A 20,788-nucleotide genomic window follows, 5' to 3' on the forward strand; every position below is an offset into this window, starting at 1 on the left:
GTGTGCGTGCCTGTATGCCAGAGCGTTAAATAGCATAGTCTGTGTTTTTACGATTTGATTGGGGGAAGTTTTCAGAAACATTCTGGAGTTATACTCCTATCTTAAAGGTCCTGAAAAGTCATTCTGAAAAGTACTTTTTCTCTCATGGCTAACTACCAGGAAGTTTGAAACAACAGGCTGAGTGGGTGGGGAGCTTGTGTTCATGAGCTCACCTTGACTGACAGCTCTTTGAAACACCTATGTCAAGCAACTTGGATGCAGTGAGCAATGTTGCAGTAAAATCCTCTAAAGCAAACTTGGTGATACTAAAAGCAACTCAAACAACATTGAAATTGCACCAACAGTGCCCTGCGTAATTAATTATTGGGACAGTGAAGCATTTTTTTTCTTCTTTTGGCTCTATATACCAAAAGTTTGGATTTGAAAAAAAAGGCTATGACCATGAAGTTAAAGTGAAGACGGTCAGCTTTAATTTGAGGGTATTGTCATCCTTATCAGATGAACTGTTTAGAAATTACAGCAGTTTTTGTACATAGTCCCTCCATTTTAGGGGACCAAAAGTATTGAGACAAATTCACTTGTATGTGTATTAAAGTAGTTTTTTGTCCCATATTCATAGCAGACAATGATTACATCAAGCTTGTGACTCAAAGTGGCTCAAAACATTTGCTGAATGCATTTTCTGTTTGTTTTTGGTTGTTTCAGATCATTTAGTGCTCAATGGAAATGAATGGTAAAATCATGTATTGTGTCATTTTGGAGTCATTTTTATTGTAGATAAGAATAGAATGTTTCTAAACACTTACATTAATGTGAATGCTACTTTGATTACGGATAGTCCTGAATGAATCGTGAATAATGATGAGTGAGAAAGTTAGACACAAATATTATACCCCCTAATAAATGCTAACCCCCCCTGTTTGCATGTCTTAGGGGTATGATATTTGTGCGTATAACTTTCTCACTCATCATTATTCACGATTCATTCAGAATTATCCGGAATCATGGTAGAATCCACATTACTGTAGAAGTTTTGAATGACCCGTCCCACCCCCCCCATTTTGTTCCATGCTGGCTGAAGACAGAGTTGAAGTCGGAAGTTTACATACACTTAGGTTGGAGTCCTTAAAACTCATTTTTCAACCACTCCACAGATTTCTTGTTAATAAACTATAGTTTGTCGGTTAGGACGTCTACTTTGTGCATGACACACAAGTAATTTTTCCAACAATTGTTTACAGACAGATTATTTCACTTATAATTCACTATCACAATTCCAGTGGGGCAGAAGTTTACATACACTAAGTTGACTGTGGCTTTAAACAGCTTGGAAAATTCCAGAAAATTATGCCATGGCTTTAGAAGCTTCTGATGCTAATTGACACCATTTGAGTCAATTGGAGGTGTACCTGTATTTCAAGGCCTACCTTCAAACTCGGTGCCTCTTTGATTGACATCATGGGAAAATCAAAAGAAATCAGCCAAGACCTCAGAAAAAAAATTTAAGACCTCCACAAGTCTGGTTCATCCTTGGGAGCAATTTCCAAACGCCTGAAGGTACCACGTTCATCTGTACAAACAATAATACGCAAGTATGAACACCATGGGACCACGCAGCTGTCATACCACTCAGGAAGGAGACGCGGTCTGTCTCCTAGAGATTAAATCAAATCAAATCAAATTTTATTTGTCACATACACATGGTTATTAATGTACTTTAGTGCGAAAAGTGCAAATCAATCTCAGAACAACAGCAAAGGACCCTGTGAAGATGATGGAGGAAACAGGTGCAAAAATATCTATATCCAGGGTAAAAATGAGTCCTATATCGACATAATCTGAAAGGCCGCTCAACAAGGAAGAAGCCACTGCTCCAAAGCCACCATTAAAAAAGCCAAACTACGGTTTGCAACTGCACATGGGGACAAAGATCGTACTTTTTGAAGAAATGTCCTCTGGTCTGATGAAACAAAAATATACATGTTTGGCCATAATGACCATCATTATGTTTGGAGGAAAAAGGGGGAGGCTTGCAAGTCGAAGAACACCATCACAACCTTGAAGCACGGGGGTGGCAGCATCATGTTGTGGGGTGCTTTTCTACAGGAGGGACTGGCGCACTTCACAAAGTAGATGGCATCATGAGGAGGGAAATTATGTGGATATATTGAAGCAACATCTCAAGACATCCATCAGGAAGTTAAAGCTTGGTCGCAAATGGGTCTTCCAAATGGACAATGACCCCAAGCATACTTCAAAAGTTCACAAGTTCAAAATTCACCCAACTTATTGTGGGAAGCTTGTGGAAGGCTACCCGAACCGTTTGACCCAAGTTAAACAATTTTAAAGGCAATACACTCAATTAGTATTTGGTAGCATGTAAACTTCTGACCCACTGGGAATGTGATGAAAGGAATAAAAGCTGAAATAAATCATTCTCTCTACTATTATTCTGACATTTCACATTCTTAAAATAAAGAGATGATCTTAACTGACCTAAGACAGGGAATTTTTATTAGGATTAAATGTCAGGAATTAAATGTATGTAACCTCCGTCTTCAACTGTAGCTAGACTGTAACTTGTTAAAACCAGACACAGATGAAAGGGGAAACGAGGGGAAACGAGTATGTTTGCCATATATGAATAGGGTAAACTTTTAATTATATTCACTGACACCATACAGTGAATTTTTGCACCAGTAGATTAGCTATCTAGCTACTATATACCACGCACCTCTGCAAACACGCCTTCTCCGGTGTTGGTTATGAGGTGGTACTTATTTAAATTAGGTAAGAGAATATCATGTTACCATTAGTGTATTAAAATGAAAGTTCAGGTGATGTCATCTTGTTCCCTTTAATAATGAATCCAAGTGTTTGAGGGGAACAGTAACTTTATGATCAAACTATATCTTCTGCCAACAGAAGTCCACTGTGCCACTGTAAATAGGCCCTGTCACGTGAGAACTATTACCTAGGAGACAAGAAGGAGTAATACAGTAACTAAGAAATGGCTTCATAGTCGGAGATGTTTTGTCTCTTTTTGTGTGCTGCTCATTTGTGTCGTACAGTAGCTTCTAGCCTATATGATATGGGACCTGAAAATATTCCAAAGATGTAGGCCTATCTGTGTTATTTGTGGATCTTTGTTTTATTGCCAACAATCTGTTTGTCAGTGGATGCTCTTTATTACAGCTGAATCTCGATGTTTAAGATAAGAAACGCTAAATCCTAATATAAGAAATGCTTCTGATGCTAGTAGTAACCATATTAACTGGCTATTACAGTAACTGCCAGATATAAGGCACACAATACAGACTGATTGATAAAGCCCAGCTACTAACCCTCATGAGAAAGGCCACTAACATCCAGCATCTGTTTTCTTACCATTCTAAAAATCCTTGTTTGGTAGCCTTCTTCTTTGACAGACACATTTTGGATGATATTTAAAACATTTTTCTGATACTTGCTCTAAAAGTCCAGAACATCTGCCAGTGGGACCAGGGATGGATAGAAAGGGAGAGAGGGGAAGAGAAAGGAGTGAGTCTGTCCTTCCAGCTCTTGCTTTCAGCCAGACACTCCAAGACAAGATGGCGGCTGGTTGGGGTCGGGCCAGAATGGGACAGGTTCTGGAATTTCCTCTTTGTGTGAAGCCAAAACATATTTTCCCAGTACTGCAGAGCGAGAGGGGAGACCAAGGAGGAGTTCAGACCTAGGAGGAGTTCAGACCAAGGAGGAGTTCAGCTCCACAGCTACCATAGTCCATACGCAAACATTCACTAGTTAACCTTAGAGGCTAAACAAGCGAAGCAGCTGCCAACATCAATGTATGATCTGTTTATAGCAAGTGTGTCTGTGAAAGGCCTTTCTGTCTGTGTGGTCAGTGGTAGGTAGTTTGATACACACAGTAAGTCACAACAAAACAGGAGAGCTCAGATAAGAGGAAGTATCCCTGCCCCGGCATGTTCCTGTCTCTCACTATGTTCCCTTTTTTGTTTGCAACAATTAGAAAGGTTCATCTGTAAAGGCTAAAGTGTTAGCCTATAGGATATGTAGGAGTAGTAACAGTTCCTACTGTATGTTATAGGACTACTACTGCTGCCGTTACTATCACTTATAGCTTGCACTTGCCATTTCATGACAGTCTAGAGACTCTACAGTAGACTCATGACAGTCATGCTTAGTGCAATACATTAAGATGGAGTAACATCCAGATATTTTGATCTGAGTTATCGAGGTTTGGTTTACAGTACCTTCGGAAAGTATTCAGACCCCTTGACTTTTTCCACATTTTGTTACGTTATAGCCTTATTCTAAAATTGATTAAATATTAACTGTTTTCAGCTATCTACACACAATACCATATAAAGCCAAAGTGAAAACAGGTTTTTAGACATTTTTGCAAATTTATTACAAATAAAAAACTAAAATACATTATTTACATAAGTATTCAGCACCTTTGCTATGAGACTCAAAATTGAGCTCAGGTGCATCCTGTTTCCATTGATCATCCTTGAAGTTTCTACAACTTGATTGGAATCCACCTGTGGTAAATTTAATTGATTGGACATGATTTGGAAAGGCACACACCTGTCTATATAAGTTCCCCCAAAAACCAAGCCATGAGGTCAAAGGACTTGTCTGTAGAGCTCTGAGATAGGATTGTGTCGAGACACAGATCTGGGGAAGGGTACCAAAACATTTATGCAGCATTGAAGGTCCCCAAGAACACCGTGGCCTCCATTTCTTAAATGAAAAATGTTTGGAACCACCAAACTAAGCAATCGGGGGGGGAAAGGCCTTGTTCTGGGAATTGACCAAGAACCTGATGGTCACTCTGACAGAGCTCTAGAATTCCTCTGTGGAGATGGGAGAATCTTCCAGAAAGACAGCCATCTCTGCAGAACTCCACCAATCAGAGTGGCTAGTTGGAAGCCACTCCTCAGTAAAAGGCAGCCTGCTTGGAGTTTGTCAAAAGGCACCTAAAGGACTGTCGGACCATGAGAAACAAGATTCTTTGGTTTGATGAAACCAAGATTGAACTCTTTGGCCTGAATGCCAAGCATCACGTCTGGAGGAAACCTTGCACCATCCCTACGGTGAAGCACTGGGGTGGCAGCATCATGCTGTGGGGATGTTTTTCAGTGGCAGGGAGTTTGAGACTAGTCAGGATTGAGGGAAAGATGAATGAAGCAATGTACAGAGATCCTTGATGAAAATCTCCTCCAGAGCGCTCAGGACCTCAGACTCGGGCGAAGGTTCGCCTTCCAACAGGACAACAACCCTAAGCACACAACCAAGACGGACTTGAACCCGATCAAACATCGCTGGAGAGACCTGAAAATAGCTGTGCAGCAACGCTCCCCATCCAACTTGACAGAGCTTGAGAGGATCTGCAGAGAAGAATGGGAGAAACTCCCCAAATACAGGTGTGCCAAGTAGAGGTCGGCCGATTAATCGGAATGGCCGATTTTAATTAGGGCCGATTTCAGGTTTTCATAACAATCGGAAATCGGTATTTTTGGACACTGATTTAGCCTTTTTTTAAATATATTTTTTAACACCTTCATTTAACTTGGCAAGTCGGTTAAGAACACATTCTTATTTTCAATGACGGCCTAGGAACGGTGGGTTAACTGTCTCGTTCAGGGGCAGAACGACAGATTTTCACCTTGTGAGCTCGGGGGATTCTGTAACGGTCTGAGTGTAGTGGGTGAGGAGTCAGGCGCAGGAAGCAGAGAGTTCAGGGGAGTGCTATTTTAATGCACTGACACAAACGCTGAACATAAGCCAACCCTCACAAAACACAGGGCGTACTGAACAAACAAATGCCCCAAACAGGGGGACTTAAACCGTCCAGGGAAAACCCACAAAATGGGAAAACACAAAACCCAAATAGACGTGCACATAAGTACACCAAACAGACGATCACAATAATTAATCCCGCACAAGGAACCCTGCGGGCCGGCTGACTAATAAAGCCTACTACCTAACTCAAAACAGGTGCACACAATCAACACATAAGGAGGGGGAGGAAATAATCAGTAGCAGCTAGTAGGCCGGCGATGACGACGGCCGAGCGCCACCCGAACGGGAAGGGGAGTGTCCTTCGGTCGGAGTCGTGACAGTACCCCCCTTGACGCGTGGCTCCCGCAGCGCGCCGACACCGGCCTCGAGGTCGACCCGGAGGACGAGGCGCAGGGCGATCCGGATGGAGGCGATGGAAATCCCTCAACATCGACGGATCCAAAATGTCCCTGGTGGGTACCCAGCACCTCTCCTCCGGACCGTACCCCTCCCAGTCCACGAGGTACTGCAGGCCCCTCACCCGGCGTCTCGAGTCCAGAATGGCCCGTATCGTATACGCCGGGGACCCTCGATGTCCAGAGGGGGAGGGGGACCTCCAGCACCTCACCGTCCTGTAGGGGACCAGCTACCACCGGCCTGAGGAGAGACACATGAAACGAGGGGTTAATACGATAATAGGAAGGGAGTTGTAATCGATAACACACCTCGTTTATTCTCCTCAGGACTTTGAACGGCCCTACACACTGCGGCCCAAGCTTCCGGCAGGGCACGCGGAGGGGCAGGTTTCGGGTCGAGAGCCAGACCCTGTCCCCTGGTACAAACACGGGGCCTCACTGCGGTGGCGGTCAGCACTCCTTTTCTGCCGTCCACTAGCCTGTTGAAGGGATTCCTGGACGGCCCTCCAGGTTTCTTTGGAGCGCTGCACCCATTCCTCCACCGCAGGAGCCTCGGTCTGGCTCGGATGCCACGGTGCCAGGACCGGCTGGTACCCCAACACACACTGAAAGGGGGACACATTAGTAGAGGAGTGGCGCAATGAGTTCTGGGCCATTTCCGCCCAGGGGATGTATCTCGCCCACTCCCCTGGCCGGTCCTGGCAGTACGACCGCAGAAACCTACCCACCTCCTGGTTTACTCTCTCCACCTGCCCATTACTTTCAGGGTGATAACCGGAGGTCAGGCTGACCGAGACCCCCAGACGCTCCATGAACGCCCTCCATACTCGGGACGTGAACTGGGGACCCCGATCAGAAACGATGTTCTCCGGCACCCCGTAGTGCCGGAAGACGTGGGTGAATAGTCAGGCGCAGGAAGCAGAGAGTTCAGGGGAGTGCTATTTTAATGCACTGACACAAACGCTGAACATAAGCCAACCCTCACAAAACACAGGGCGTACTGAACAAACAAATGCCCCAAACAGGGGGACTTAAACCGTCCAGGGAAAACCCACAAAATGGGAAAACACAAAACCCAAATAGACGTGCACATAAGTACACCAAACAGACGATCACAATAATTAATCCCGCACAAGGAACCCTGCGGGCCGGCTGACTAATAAAGCCTACTACCTAACTCAAAACAGGTGCACACAATCAACACATAAGGAGGGGGAGGAAATAATCAGTAGCAGCTAGTAGGCCGGCGATGACGACCGCCGAGCGCCACCCGAACGGGAAGGGGAGTGTCCTTCGGTCGGAGTCGTGACAGATTCAATCTTGCAACCTTACAGTTAACTAGTCCAATGCAATAACGACCTGCCTCTTGTTGCACTCCACAAGGAGACTGCCTGTTACGCGAATGCAGTTAGCCAAGGTAAGTTGTTAGCTAGCATTAAACTTATCTTATAAAAAACAATCAATCATAATCACTAGTTAACTACACATGGTTGATGATATTACTAGATATTATCTAGCGTGTCCTGCGTTGCATATAATCTGACTGAGCATACAAGTATCTAAGTATCTGCCTGAGCGGTGGTAGGCAGAAGCAGGCGTGTAAACATTCAAACAGCATTTTCGTGCGTTTTGCCAGCAGCTCTTTGTTGTGCGTCAAGCATTGCGCTGTTTATGACTTCAAGCCTATCAACTCCCGAGATGAGGCTGGTGTGACCGAAGTGAAATGGCTGGCTAGTTAGCGCGTGCTAATAGCGTTTCAAACTTCACTCGCTCTGAGACTTGCAGTGGTTGTTTCCCTTGCTCTGCATGGGTAACGCTGCTCCGAGGGTGGCTGTTGTCGTTGTGTTCCTGGTTCGAGCCCAGAGAGGAGAGGGACGGAAGCTATACTGTTACACTGGCAATGCTAAAGTTCCTATAAGAACATCCAATAGTCAGAGGTTAATGAAATACAAATGGTATAGAGGGAAATAGTCCTATAATTCCTATAATAACTACAACCTAAAACTTTTTACCTGGGAATATTGAAGACTCCTGTTAAAAGGAACCACCAGCTTTCATATGTTCTCATGTTCTGAGCAAGGAACTTAAACGTTAGCTTTCTTACATGACACATAAGGCAACTTTTACTTTCTTCTCCACTTTTTTTTTGCATTATTTAAACCAAATTGAACATGTTTCATTATTTATTTGAGGCTAAATTGATTTTATTGATGTATTATCTTAAGTTAAAATAAGTGTTCATTCAGTATTGTTGTAATTGTCATTTATTACAAATAAAACTATTAAAAATCGGCCGACTAATCAGTATCGGCCTTTTTGGTCCTCCAATAATCGGTATCGGCGGTGAAAAATCATAATTGTTCGTGCCAAGCTTGTAGTGTCATACCCAAGAAAACTTGCTGTTATTGCTGCCAAAGGTGCTTCAACAAAGTACTGAGTAAAGGGTCTGAATACTTTATGTAAATGTGATATCAGTTTTTTTTATTTGTAATAAATTTGCAAAAAATTCTAAAAACCTGTTTTTGCTTTGTCATAAGGTTATTGTGTGTAGATTGCTGAGGAGAAAAAAAAAACAATTTAATCAATTTTGGAATAAAGCTGTAATGTAACAAAATGTGGAAAAAGTCTAGGCGCCTGAATACTTTCCGAAGGCACTGTATGTTGGGGGATTCCCTCTCTCTGTCCAAGACTGTGTGTTTTGCGGAACTAATTTCTCACAGTTCAGTTCAGTGCACCACTCCCTTCCTTCCTGCCTCCTTGGCTGCCCAGTGAATTTCTGACCCAATGAAACCTGCCCTATAAACACACAAAGACCCACTGTGACTGTGAAGATCTACACCTATTGGAGACTTTGAACATACAGTAGCTAGTATCCATAGCCAAGTCAACCACTCATCCAATATGTTGTTATTCCTCATGGGACTTTACCTCTGTTATTTTTCACACAGAAACTGTAGGCATACATGCGTGTGCTGTACTCTGCACTGCAGGGGTACTCAAACTATTTGAGAAGGTCCAGTCGTACAAATTTTCTAGATGGCAAAGGTCTGGATGGATATTATAATTTATCGGTGTAGTAACAAACCTGCAACCTATGCGACCCCAAACTGTTCACACCCCTATTGTTGGCGCAGAGAGAAAATGTTGCAGTTTTAAAGCTCATTTTCTGCCATTCTACACATTTTGCCATATGTCTTGTGTGTTCATGTGATACCGGAGTGACTCAACAAAATCAATGGGGGCTCCCTGGGTGTCGAGTCCCCTGGGCACATAATCTGGCCATGATAACTACTATTCTACAAGTCTTAGATTAGACTAGCATTACTGCTTACAGCTAGTTGATCAACTGGACATTTCTGTTTATAAATAACCCTCTAAGGTCTGTCAGTGATTGAAATAGTCTAACGAGGAAAACTGCCCTGTTCTATCAAATGTTGCACCTTGTGCATTCTACTCTTACAACTCTCAACAGAAGTAAATTGAAAGCCCAATTTTTAGTTCCTTTCACTGTATTGACTCTGTTCTGGTTCGGGATCCGGACTGCGGTCCACCTATTGAGTAGGCCTGCTGTACTGTATGTTATAGGGATGGGCGATTATGGCCTAAATCATACCTCAAATTTGTAAAATAATACATAGGCTAAATATAAGCCTTCCACAACCATAAAACCTACTAATAATGTAATTATTTTATTAAAATAGTGTAGTGTGCTTTTTTTGGCAATAATCAATGATCTAGTTTTCAAGTCTGTTTATGAAAATGCCATTTTTGTTAAAAATGTAACTAGAACCATGCACATCCACTAATAGCCCAATGACAAACTTCTTGTCACAGACATTATAGAAAATTAACACCGGTCTCATAAACAATCAAGCACAAGCCCACATGCTAGTGAGTAGCCAGCTAGTCTTTATTTAATCTAGCCAACTTGGATCTATTTGCTTGCTAAAAAGGTAGAACAGTTGAACTGTTATGAACACACCCTCTTGTCTGTCTCCAGCTGTTTGAACAACAGCCTGTTGACTGTTTACTTGTTGAAATCCAGTGGCCTACCTGGATAAGAAGAAGCTTATTTCTCAGAATGACAACGAGTTGCCAGTTCCTTAAATAAACGTCTTTTTATGCTCATTGTACATTTATAAAACACAGACTAGACAGCTAGCACATAACAGTATGTGACTAAAATGCTGCTAGCGGTACGTGGTAAATGAAAAGCCTGACAGAAACGGAGCATTCATTTTCCACAATCATGTTCATTGATGCTCTCGTTTTAGTAGGGGAAGCTCTGTTCTACGTTTTGGGAGTTAGAAAGGTTAAGTTGTCATCTATTACAGTAAAATAATGTTTCTGTCGGTAGGTGGTTAGGAGACCGGACCAAAAATACACAACACTCACTTTTTTCTTTTCTTTGTATAATATAAATTAAAAAAAACTTGATTCTTGCTATACAGGCATTATTGAACATCGCGCTAAAACATAATTTCAAATGAATTCGATATATCGCCCAGCCCTAGTATGTTATGCTATTTATACCACGACTCCTATATGAACTTTGTTACTGACGAGTCCGTGTCAAAATGAATGAAGGGATGAATACTGTTGTAATGTATCCCTTCTCTCTGTCTCTCTCAGATATCTCCCCCCTGTGCTGTAATCTGTTTGGTCTGTATGATGAGAACCAACAGCTGTGGTACGCTCCCAACCACGTCATCAAGGTTACTGACGAGACCTGCATCAAGCTGCACTACCGCATGAGGTACTGAGACAGGCCTACTGCACTGTGTGTGTTATTACATTATCAAATCATTCTAATGGATGATGAATCTCACGGACTCTCACTTACTTAGTTATCCACCACTGTTATCTGCTGCTGTTGTCGTTGTGAGCTCTCTGCATCACCTGTCACTACGTTCTAGATTATTCAACAGGGCTGATACTTAACCATCATTCATCAACCAGGATTCAGTGTAACAAGAGAGGTGGGGTGTATGAGACATTGGCACCATGCTTTGCAGAGTCAACTGGCACTTGCTGAGCTGGTAAACTAGTCTACATCAGATAAGATTAAAATACAGTAGAATGTAATTAATTAGGATTTACTTGTGAACTGTTTTTACAATCCACATGTAATCATGGATACAAGGCAGGATGAAATCCAATGCTTAAAGTATGAAGTGGATGTGTTTGTTTGGCACACCTGAGGGCATTGAAACTGGAGATATTCAGTTGCCTTGCCAGTTCCGTTGTGTATGATCCAAGAGAAACTGTTAACTCCGAGAGGAAGGATAGCAAACATGTGGTATCACACAGACATCCTCTTTCTGTTCTTTCACTAGAAAATAGAGAGCCAGGAGGGGAGGGTGAATGTGGTGAGAGCCTTAATGAGCAGGCCTATTGTTGAGTTGAATTTGCATCATACAGCCAGGGTACACTTGGTCAAACAACAGATCATGGTCAACCTTTGTATACAAATACAAACAAATGCGTATACTTACTGTAAATATGTGGACACCTCACCCACCTACTGAGTCCCGGCCATGTCTTGGTATTAACATGGTCCTGTCTCTTCTCTCCCATCCATCCATCCATCAGGTTTTACTTCACTAACTGGCATGGTACCAGTGAGCGTGAGTCTCCAGTGTGGAGACACTGTATCAGTAAGCTGAGGGGAGGTCTCGGCCCACAGAGGGCCCCTGAAGGTATACCCCTACTGGACGCGGCCTCCCTTGACTACCTGTTCGCCCAGGTACGTGTGGGTGTGTGTCTGTATGGGAGGGTGTGTACACTGTGCAGGTAAAAATGTTATTTGTCACATATGCCGACTACAACGGGTGTAGAATTTACAATGAAATGCTTTCTCAAAAATAGTAACACAAGAATGATGCTAGATACAGGGAGTACCAGTACTGGATCAATGTGCAGCTATATACAGGGAATACCAGTACCCGATCATTGTGCAGGGGGTATGAGAGGTAGATCTGTACATAAAGGCAGGGTAAAGTGACTCGGCATCCGGATAGATAATACTTAGGTATTTGAGGTAGATATGTACTTAAAGACAGGGTAAAGTGACTAGACGTCGTCAGGATAGATAATAATGAGGTAGATATGTACATAAAGACAGGGTAAAGTGACTAGGCATCAGGATAGATAATAATGAGGTAGATATGTACTTAGGGTAAAGTGACTAGGCATCAGGATAGATAATGATGTAGATATATACATAAAGACAGGGTAAAGTGACTAGACATCGTCAGGATAGATAATAATGAGGTAGATATGTACATAAAGACAGGGTAAAATGACTAGACATCGTCAGGAGAGATAATAATGAGGTAGATATGTACATAAAGACAGGGTAAAGTGACTAGATGTCGTCAGGATAGATAATAATGAGGTAGATATGTACATAAAGACAGGGTAAAGTGACTAGACGTTGTCAGGATAGATAATAATGAGGTAGATATGTACATAAAGACAGGGTAAAGTGACTAGACGTTGTCAGGATAGATAATAATGAGGTAGATATGTACATAAAGACAGGGTAAAGTGACTAGGCATCAGGATAGATAATAATAAGAGTAAGGATAAAGAGTAGCAACATTTGCCTGTGCTCCGGTACCGTTTGCCGGACGGTAGCAGAGTGAACAGTCTATGTCTTGGGTGGCTGAAGTCTTTGGGACATGGTTGGACAGCTTGATATAAAGGCCCTGGATATGATTCACTACTCTTCATTTCATTGGAACATTAGTCAGCCAATCATGTGTGGGTGTGTTTCCAGGGCCAGAATGATTTCCAGAAGGGTCTGGCTGTGGTTCGTTGCCCCCAGAGTGAGGCAGAGCAGCATGAGATAGAGAATGAGTGCCTGGGCATGGCTGTACTGGCCATCACTCACTATGCTATGACCAGAGCGATTCCCCTGTCTACTGCCTCCAATGAGATCAGGTAGAGATGTACACAGATATACACACACTAACACACAACATAGACACACACAACCAGATATACTCTGTAATCTCTACACACATATTTCACAAATGGAAAGGAATGACAATGTCCCTAATTCCTCCACTGCCTCCATCTCTGCTCCCTCTCTCTCCATCCCTGCTCCATCTATGCCCCCTCTCTTCTCCATCTCTGCTCCCTCTCTCTCCATCCCTGCTCCATCTATGCCCCCTCTCTTCTCCATCTCTGCCCCCTCTCTCTCCATCTCTGCTCTCTCTCTCCATCCCTGCTCTCTCTCTGCCCCGTCTCTTCTCCATCTCTGCCCCCTCTCTTCTCCATCTCTGCTCTCTCTCTCCATCCCTGCTCTCTCTCTGCCCCGTCTCTTCTCCATCTCTGCCCCCTCTCTTCTCCATCTCTGCCCCCTCTCTGCTCCATCTCTGCCGCCTCTCTTCTCCATCTCTGCCCCCTCTCTTCTCCATCTCTGCCCCCTCTCTTCTCCATCTCTGCCCCCTCTCTTCTCCATCTCTGCCCCCTCTCCTCCATCTCTGCCCCCTCTCTTCTCCATCTCTGCCCCCTCTCCTCCATCTCTGCCCCCTCTCTTCTCCATCTCTGCCGCCTCTCTTCTCCATCTCTGCCGCCTCTCTGCTCCATCTCTGCCCCCTCTCTGCCCCCTCTCTGCTCCATCTCTGCCCCCTCTCTGCTCCATCTCTGCCCCCTCTCTTCTCCATCTCTGCCCCTCTCTTCTCCATCTCTGCTCCATCTCTGCCCCCTCTCTTCTCCATCTCTGCCCCCTCTCTTCTCCATCTCTGCCCCCTCTCTTCTCCATCTCTGCCCCCTCTCTTCTCCATCTCTGCTCCATCTCTGCCCCCTCTCTTCTCCATCTCTGCCCCCTCTCTTCTCCATCTCTGCCCCTCTTCTCCATCTCTGCCCCCTCTCTTCTCCATCTCTGCCCCCTCTCTTCTCCATCTCTGCCCCCTCTCTTCTCCATCTCTGCCCCCTCTCTTCTCCATCTCTGCCCCCTCTCTTCTCCATCTCTGCCGCCTCTCTTCTCCCTCTCTACTGCCTCTCTTCGCCATCGCTACTCCCTCTCTCTCCAGCTACAAGCGTTTCATCCCGGAGAAACTGAACAGGCAAATCAAACAGCGAAACATTCTCACCCGGCTCCGCATCAACAACGTCTTCAAGAACTTCCTGAATGAGTTCAACAGTCGCACTGTTCAAGACAGTAACATCACACTGTACGACCTGAAGATCAAGTACCTGTCCACCCTGGAAGGCCTGACCCGGGGCCTGGGGAGGGAGATGCTGGAGCCCAGGGCCCTGGTAGTTACCCAAGAGGTAGAGACCAATGGGGAGCTGAGCCACGGGCCTGAGTCCTCCCTGGCCATGGAGGTCCAGGTTACTGGCACCACAGGGATATCATACAGGAGGAAGCCCCCTAATGTGAGTAGTCACTGGGTCCTTTTTTATGTTAAGGAGGATGTGTGGGATTTGAGTTGAGTTGGTGTGAGATGTTTGGAGATGGATTTGAATGTGTAGAACGTGGTATTTGTGTGGGTGTGATTTTGAGTTGGCTTGAGAAACTGTATATTATCTCTGAAGTTGGAGTGAATTTGGAAGGTATTGATGAAGTATCTGAATGTATTTTGAAACTCATCTAAGAGAAATCTCTTGACAATGTATTTTTCCTTTCATTGGCAATAGAATACCTTGATCCTGAAAGAGAAGAACAAGTCCAAAAAGAACAAGTTTGAGGGCAAACAGACCAAGAAGAAAGATGCCAGCGAAGGCTGGGTGACATTCTGTGACTTCCACGAGATCACACACATTGTCATCAAAGAGTCCACTGTCACCATCTTCAGACAGGATAACAAGAAGATGGTGAGACGCACGCATCTCTCCAAACACTACCTGAGCTTGGATTACTAGATTAAGCAGTGACCGTAGCATATTAATGAGTGATTAATGAACATTGTCTCTACTGTACCGTCTTAGCTCCAGCCAGAGTTCAAATGTCACCGTGCCTAACAGCCAGCCAACATAGCTAAGGGACAAATAATGTGATTAGTAGTCTGTGTTTAGATTATCGACCAGTTTCTACTGTGAAATGCTTTGTCGATACAGGCCCAGGACACTAAGGAATGGACACAAGAAAGGAAACTAGTGCAGTGTTTTGGAACAGACTAAAGGCAACAGCTAATGGGGATCTAAATAAAGAAAAAACTAATCAAATGTTTTGGTTTCTAAAGTATTTCTTACTATTGTTTAATGCTCCTATTGTCCCACAGGAGGTGCAGCTGGAGTTTAAAGGAGAGGCGCTGGCGTTCGCTGCTCTGGTGGATGGGTATTTCCGTCTGACGGTCGATGCCCATCACTACCTGTGTACAGAGGTGGCCCCTTCCTCTGTGGTGCAGAACCTACAGAACTGCTGTCATGGACCTATCTGGTCAGTACTCACTCTCTCGGTGTGAGTCCATTTCTTTTTCTCTAGCTCGCTCTCTCTCTGACTGTTTCTCTCTCTCTTTCTGTCTTTTGTTCTCTCTCTTCATACCCATTTGTATCTTCCATCACTTCTATCTGTTTAACTTCTTAATCTAGCGTTGAGTTTTGTGTTGTTGACCGTTGGTTCTGTTTGTTCGTCCTGCAGTACGGAGTATGCCAACCAGAAGCTTCGTCAGGAGGGCAACGAGGAGGGAACCTACGTCCTGCGCTGGTCCTGTACTGACTACCATTACATCATCATGACCGTGGTCTGCAGCGAGGTAACACACACACATACACACTGAGAACTAGGTCCGGGACGATACCATTATCGCGATACTCGTTAGTATTGCGGCAAGGAAATAAAAAACTAGGCTGATTTAACTTCTTTAGGAAAATGGCTCTAATGTTGGAAACAAACATCATTATGTTGTCTTCCAGAGTCAAATGTATTTATTTTCTAACCTATAGCACACAACATTTAACATACAGCAAGTTTTTAAAGGACCAAAGAGTTTGGTCTGCTTTGTGTTTTCATTTTTTGCCATGGAAAAAATATTGCGATACTGATATCGTCACAGCCCTACTGAGAACACAAACAATGCATTTCTGCAGGCAGGGAGAGTGGGGTGGAAATGACTGAAGTGGGCGAGGTGGAATAAGTGGAGAAGTCAGATAAAAGGCCAAAGTTCAGAGATCATTACACAAGGAAGTGACTAAGAACAGATATAACACAGATGATGCCAAAACATGACACACACACACACTGCTCATTGTCTGACTGTTTTGTTATTGTCTGATAAAGAGTACTGAAAACCATGATGATGATAGAAGAGCAATTAAAGTCCTTTTCAGACAATGTGTGGTTACTGTCAAAACAAGCACATATCAGGTGACACACCAGAGTAGATTTTGAGCAGAGCCTGGTGGTCTGGTCTGGTGTCTGTATCACATCATCATGGTAAGATGTCCTACATTAGTAAACACTGTTGTTCAGTGTCAACACTCTGACTGAGCAGCCTCACATGCATGCACAACACATGGTCAAACAGGCTCCAAGTGTGCGTGCCTGCGCACGAGAGAGAGTATGTGAGTGTGTTCTTGTTTGAGGCATCCATTCTCAATTAAATGAATTCAGTTTCAGTCAATATCATGTGACTTAATGTACAGGCTGATTGGGATGTGGTGTCCCAGTGGACAATTTGTTTTATCCAGCTAACTGGGGTCTAATCTAAACATAGTAGTGAAAATGGACTTAAAAGACCTGCTAGCTTTGTTCAAAGTATCGATTAGCCTTTTATTGACAGTAGTTGTAACATCTTTCACTACCAGCTAAACTCTGTGTGGTTGTTGTAACATCTTTCACTACCAGATAAACTCTGTGTGGTTGTTGTAACATCTTTCACTACCAGCTAAACTCTGTGTGGTTGTTGTAACATCTTTCACTACCAGCTAAACTCTGTGTGGTTGTTGTAACATCTTTCACTACCAGCTAAACTCTGTGTGGTAGTTGTAACATCTTTCACTACCAGATAAACTCTGTGTGGTAGTTGTAACATCTTTCACTACCAGATAAACTCTGTGTGGTTGTTGTAACATCTTTCACTACCAGATAAACTCTGTGTGGTTGTTGTAACATCTTTCACTACCAGATAAACTCTGTGTGGTTGTTGTAACATCTTTCACTACCAGATAAACTCTGTGTGGTTGTTGTAACATCTTTCACTACCAGCTAAACTCTGTGTGGTTGTTGTAACATCTTTCACTACCAGCTAAACTCTGTGTGGTTGTTGTAACATCTTTCACTACCAGATAAACTCTGTGTGGTTGTTGTAACATCTTTCACTACCAGCTAAACTCTGTGTGGTTGTTGTAACATCTTTCACTACCAGCTAAACTCTGTGTGGTTGTTGTAACATCTTTCACTACCAGCTAAACTCTGTGTGGTTGTTGTAACATCTTTCACTACCAGATAAACTCTGTGTGGTTGTTGTAACATCTTTCACTACCAGATAAACTCTGTGTGGTTGTTGTAACATCTTTCACTACCAGATAAACTCTGTGTGGTTGTTGTAACATCTTTCACTTCCTCTTCTTTTCTTCTCCTCTCTTTTGATTCCCCCAAACTGACCACTCACCTCTCCCTATGTCTCTCCCTCTATCTCCACCTCCCTTTCTTCAGTTGGATCTGTGTGAGTCGAGACAGGTGCGTCAGTATAAGAACTTCCAGATCGAGGTGGGTTCAGAGGGTTTTCGTCTGTACGGGACAGAGACCTACAGGTCATCTCTCAGAGAGCTGCTAGACCACCTGTCTGGACAGAACCTCCGTACCGACAACCTCCGCTTCCAGCTCAGCCGCTGCTGCCCCCCACAGCCCAGAGGTAGGGGGAGAGAGACACACACAGACACACATACGTATACACACCTTGGTCAGTATGAAACTCTCACTTCAGTTTTTAGTATTTTTGTTGCAGTCCCTCAGAATGTCTTTTGTATACGTGTCAAACACACACATTACCCTAAACCCTTAGTGTGATTTGGCTCTGGTCTGCTGAAAGGATGTTCCTTTGAAAGCCTGTTTACACCACGAGTTCTAGTTTCTCTTAGCGACACTGCCTCACCATGGTTACCACTCGCTTAACCATCTCAATACCTCAGCTCTGTTTTGTAGCTGTGTGCAACCGTGTGTGGATTTGGCTATGTGTTGTTGTATGTGTACACTGTAAAACCAAGTGTTTAGGATCTGAACACATAACTAAACACTTTTCTGGAACACTTTCTAAACGCATCGAGGCGTTTAGAATTTCAGTGAAAATGTGTCACAGTGTTTAGATTGTAAATATTTTTATTCACTGAAACACTTTTTAAACACGAGCACAATTATTCAGTACAAGGCATTTGGGTTTTAAACAGTGTAGGGTGTAAAGCTGTATTTGCATACTTCCCAGCATGCCTTTTGAGTGAATGTGAGAGAGACCCACCCATGACTGTATTTGTTAGTGATATACATGGTTGTTGCGTTCAATAAGGGAATGTGTTTCAATTAATATTTGACTTTAGATCATTTTGAACAATGTAAGTTATTTATCTTTGTATAGTATAACATTGGTTGATTTCAATGTGCATGAGGAAACATAGATATTAAAACAAACTATTGTAAAAATCTACCTGCAGCAAAACATGCTGGGAAATATGATAACAGAAATGAACTCACACAGTTGATTAACAAACATTTTAAAAGATTTATTGAATCAAATGTCCTGTTTAGTTGACACATTCCTAACACTGATCTAAATAAAAGGCATGGAAAGTCACATGAATATCGAATGACTAAATGCACTCTAAACAAGATGATAGGAAAGTAAAATCTGAACACTTAGGAGAAGTAGTTGTTCTCCTGGTTGGAAACTGACTGGAAATAGATGACTAACATGTTTAATCCTGCATTCTAAATGCCCGTTTTTCGGTTTTGTTTAGGTTATGAACTTGTCAAATGTTTTCATTATTTTGGTGTGTGTGTGTGTGTGTGTGTGGGCTTTTCAGTGGGAGGGAGGGGCAGTATCTACATGTGGGTGTTTTTGCAATCGTGTGTGTGTGCTTTTCTGTGAGAGAGAGGGACAGTATCTACATGTGGGTGTTTTTGCTATCGTGTGTGTGTGCATGTACTGTGTGTCTGTAAGCACCCTGTCTTGTTTATCCTCTCTGTGTGTGTGTGTGTGTGTGTCTGTAAGCACCCTGTCTTGTTTATCCTCTCTCTCTCTCTCTCTGTGTGTCTGTAAGCACCCTGTCTTGTTTATCCTCTCTCTCTCTCTCTCTCTCTCTCTCTCTGTGTGTCTGTAAGCACCCTGTCTTGTTTATCCTCTCTCTCTCTCTCTCTCTGTGTGTGTCTGTAAGCACCCTGTCTTGTTTATCCTCTCTCTCTCTCTCTCTCTGTGTGTGTCTGTAAGCACCCTGTCTTGTTTATCCTCTCTCTGTCTGTAAGCACCCTGTCTTGTTTATCCTCTCTCCCTCTCTGTGTGTGTAAGCACCCTGTCTTGTTTATCCTCTCTCTATATGTGTGTGTGTGTGTGTGTGTGTAAGCACCCTGTCTTGTTTATCCTCTCTCTCTGTGTGTCTGTAAGCACCCTGTCTTGTTTATCCTCTCTCTCTGTGTGTCTGTAAGCACCCTGTCTTGTTTATCCTCTCTCTCTGTGTGTCTGTAAGCACCCTGTCTTGTTTATCCTCTCTGTGTGTCTGTAAGCACCCTGTCTTGTTTATCCTCTCTGTGTGTCTGTAAGCACCCTGTCTTGTTTATCCTCTCTGTGTGTGTCTGTAAGCACCCTGTCTTGTTTATCCTCTGTGTGTGTGTGTGTGTGTGTGTGTGTCTGTAAGCACCCTGTCTTGTTTATCCTCTCTCTGTCTCTCTCTCTCTCTGTGTGTGTCTGTAAGCACCCTGTCTTGTTTATCCTCTCTCTCTCTCTCTCTCTGTGTGTGTCTGTAAGCACCCTGTCTTGTTTTTCCTCTCTCTCTCTGTGTCTGTAAGCACCCTGTCTTGTTTTTCCTCTCTCTCTCTGTGTCTGTAAGCACCCTGTCTTGTTTATCTCTCTCTCTCTCTCTCTCTCTCTGTGTGTGTCTGTAAGCACCCTGTCTTGTTTATCCTCTCTCTCTCTGTGTCTGTAGGCACCCTGTCTTGTTTATCCTCTCTCTGTGTGTGTGTCTGTAAGCACCCTGTCTTGTTTATCTCTCTCTCTCTCTCTCTGTCTGTGTGTGTGTGTGTCTGTAAGCACCCTGTATTGTTTATCCTCTCTCTCTGTGTGTGTGTGTCTGTAAGCACCCTGTCTTGTTTATCCTCTCTCTGTCTCTCTCTCTCTCTCTCTCTGTGTGTGTGTGTCTGTAAGCACCCTGTCTTGTTTATCCTCTCTCTGTGTGTGTGTGTCTGTAAGCACCCTGTCTTGTTTATCCTCTCTCTGTGTGTGTGTGTGTAAGCACCCTGTCTTGTTTATCCTCTCTCTCTGTGTATGTGTGTGTGTGTGTGTGTGTGTGTACGCACCCTGTCTTGTTTATCCAATCTGTGTGTGTGTGTGTGTCTGTAAGCACCCTGTCTTGTTTATCTCTCTCTGTCTCTCTCTCTGTGTGTGTGTGTGTGTGTCTGTAAGCACCCTGTCTTGTTTATCCTCTCT

General features: G+C 43.6%; 1 protein-coding gene across 1 annotated transcript in view; it reads left to right on the forward strand.

The window, feature by feature from the left end:
* Positions 1–20,788, forward strand: part of jak1 (Janus kinase 1) — an 81,480-nt gene that overhangs the window by 8,078 nt on the left and 52,614 nt on the right. Inside the window, exons 3-10 of the mRNA XM_042322367.1 lie at positions 10,836–10,959; positions 11,796–11,949; positions 12,985–13,148; positions 14,246–14,591; positions 14,853–15,029; positions 15,437–15,594; positions 15,796–15,910; positions 17,812–18,010. Of these exons, the coding sequence (XP_042178301.1) occupies positions 10,836–10,959; positions 11,796–11,949; positions 12,985–13,148; positions 14,246–14,591; positions 14,853–15,029; positions 15,437–15,594; positions 15,796–15,910; positions 17,812–18,010 (1,437 nt within the window). The remainder of the gene's footprint in view (positions 1–10,835; positions 10,960–11,795; positions 11,950–12,984; positions 13,149–14,245; positions 14,592–14,852; positions 15,030–15,436; positions 15,595–15,795; positions 15,911–17,811; positions 18,011–20,788) is intronic.

This window comes from Oncorhynchus tshawytscha, linkage group LG05 (genome assembly GCF_018296145.1).
Source record: "Oncorhynchus tshawytscha isolate Ot180627B linkage group LG05, Otsh_v2.0, whole genome shotgun sequence".
NCBI classification, from domain to species: domain Eukaryota; kingdom Metazoa; phylum Chordata; class Actinopteri; order Salmoniformes; family Salmonidae; genus Oncorhynchus; species Oncorhynchus tshawytscha.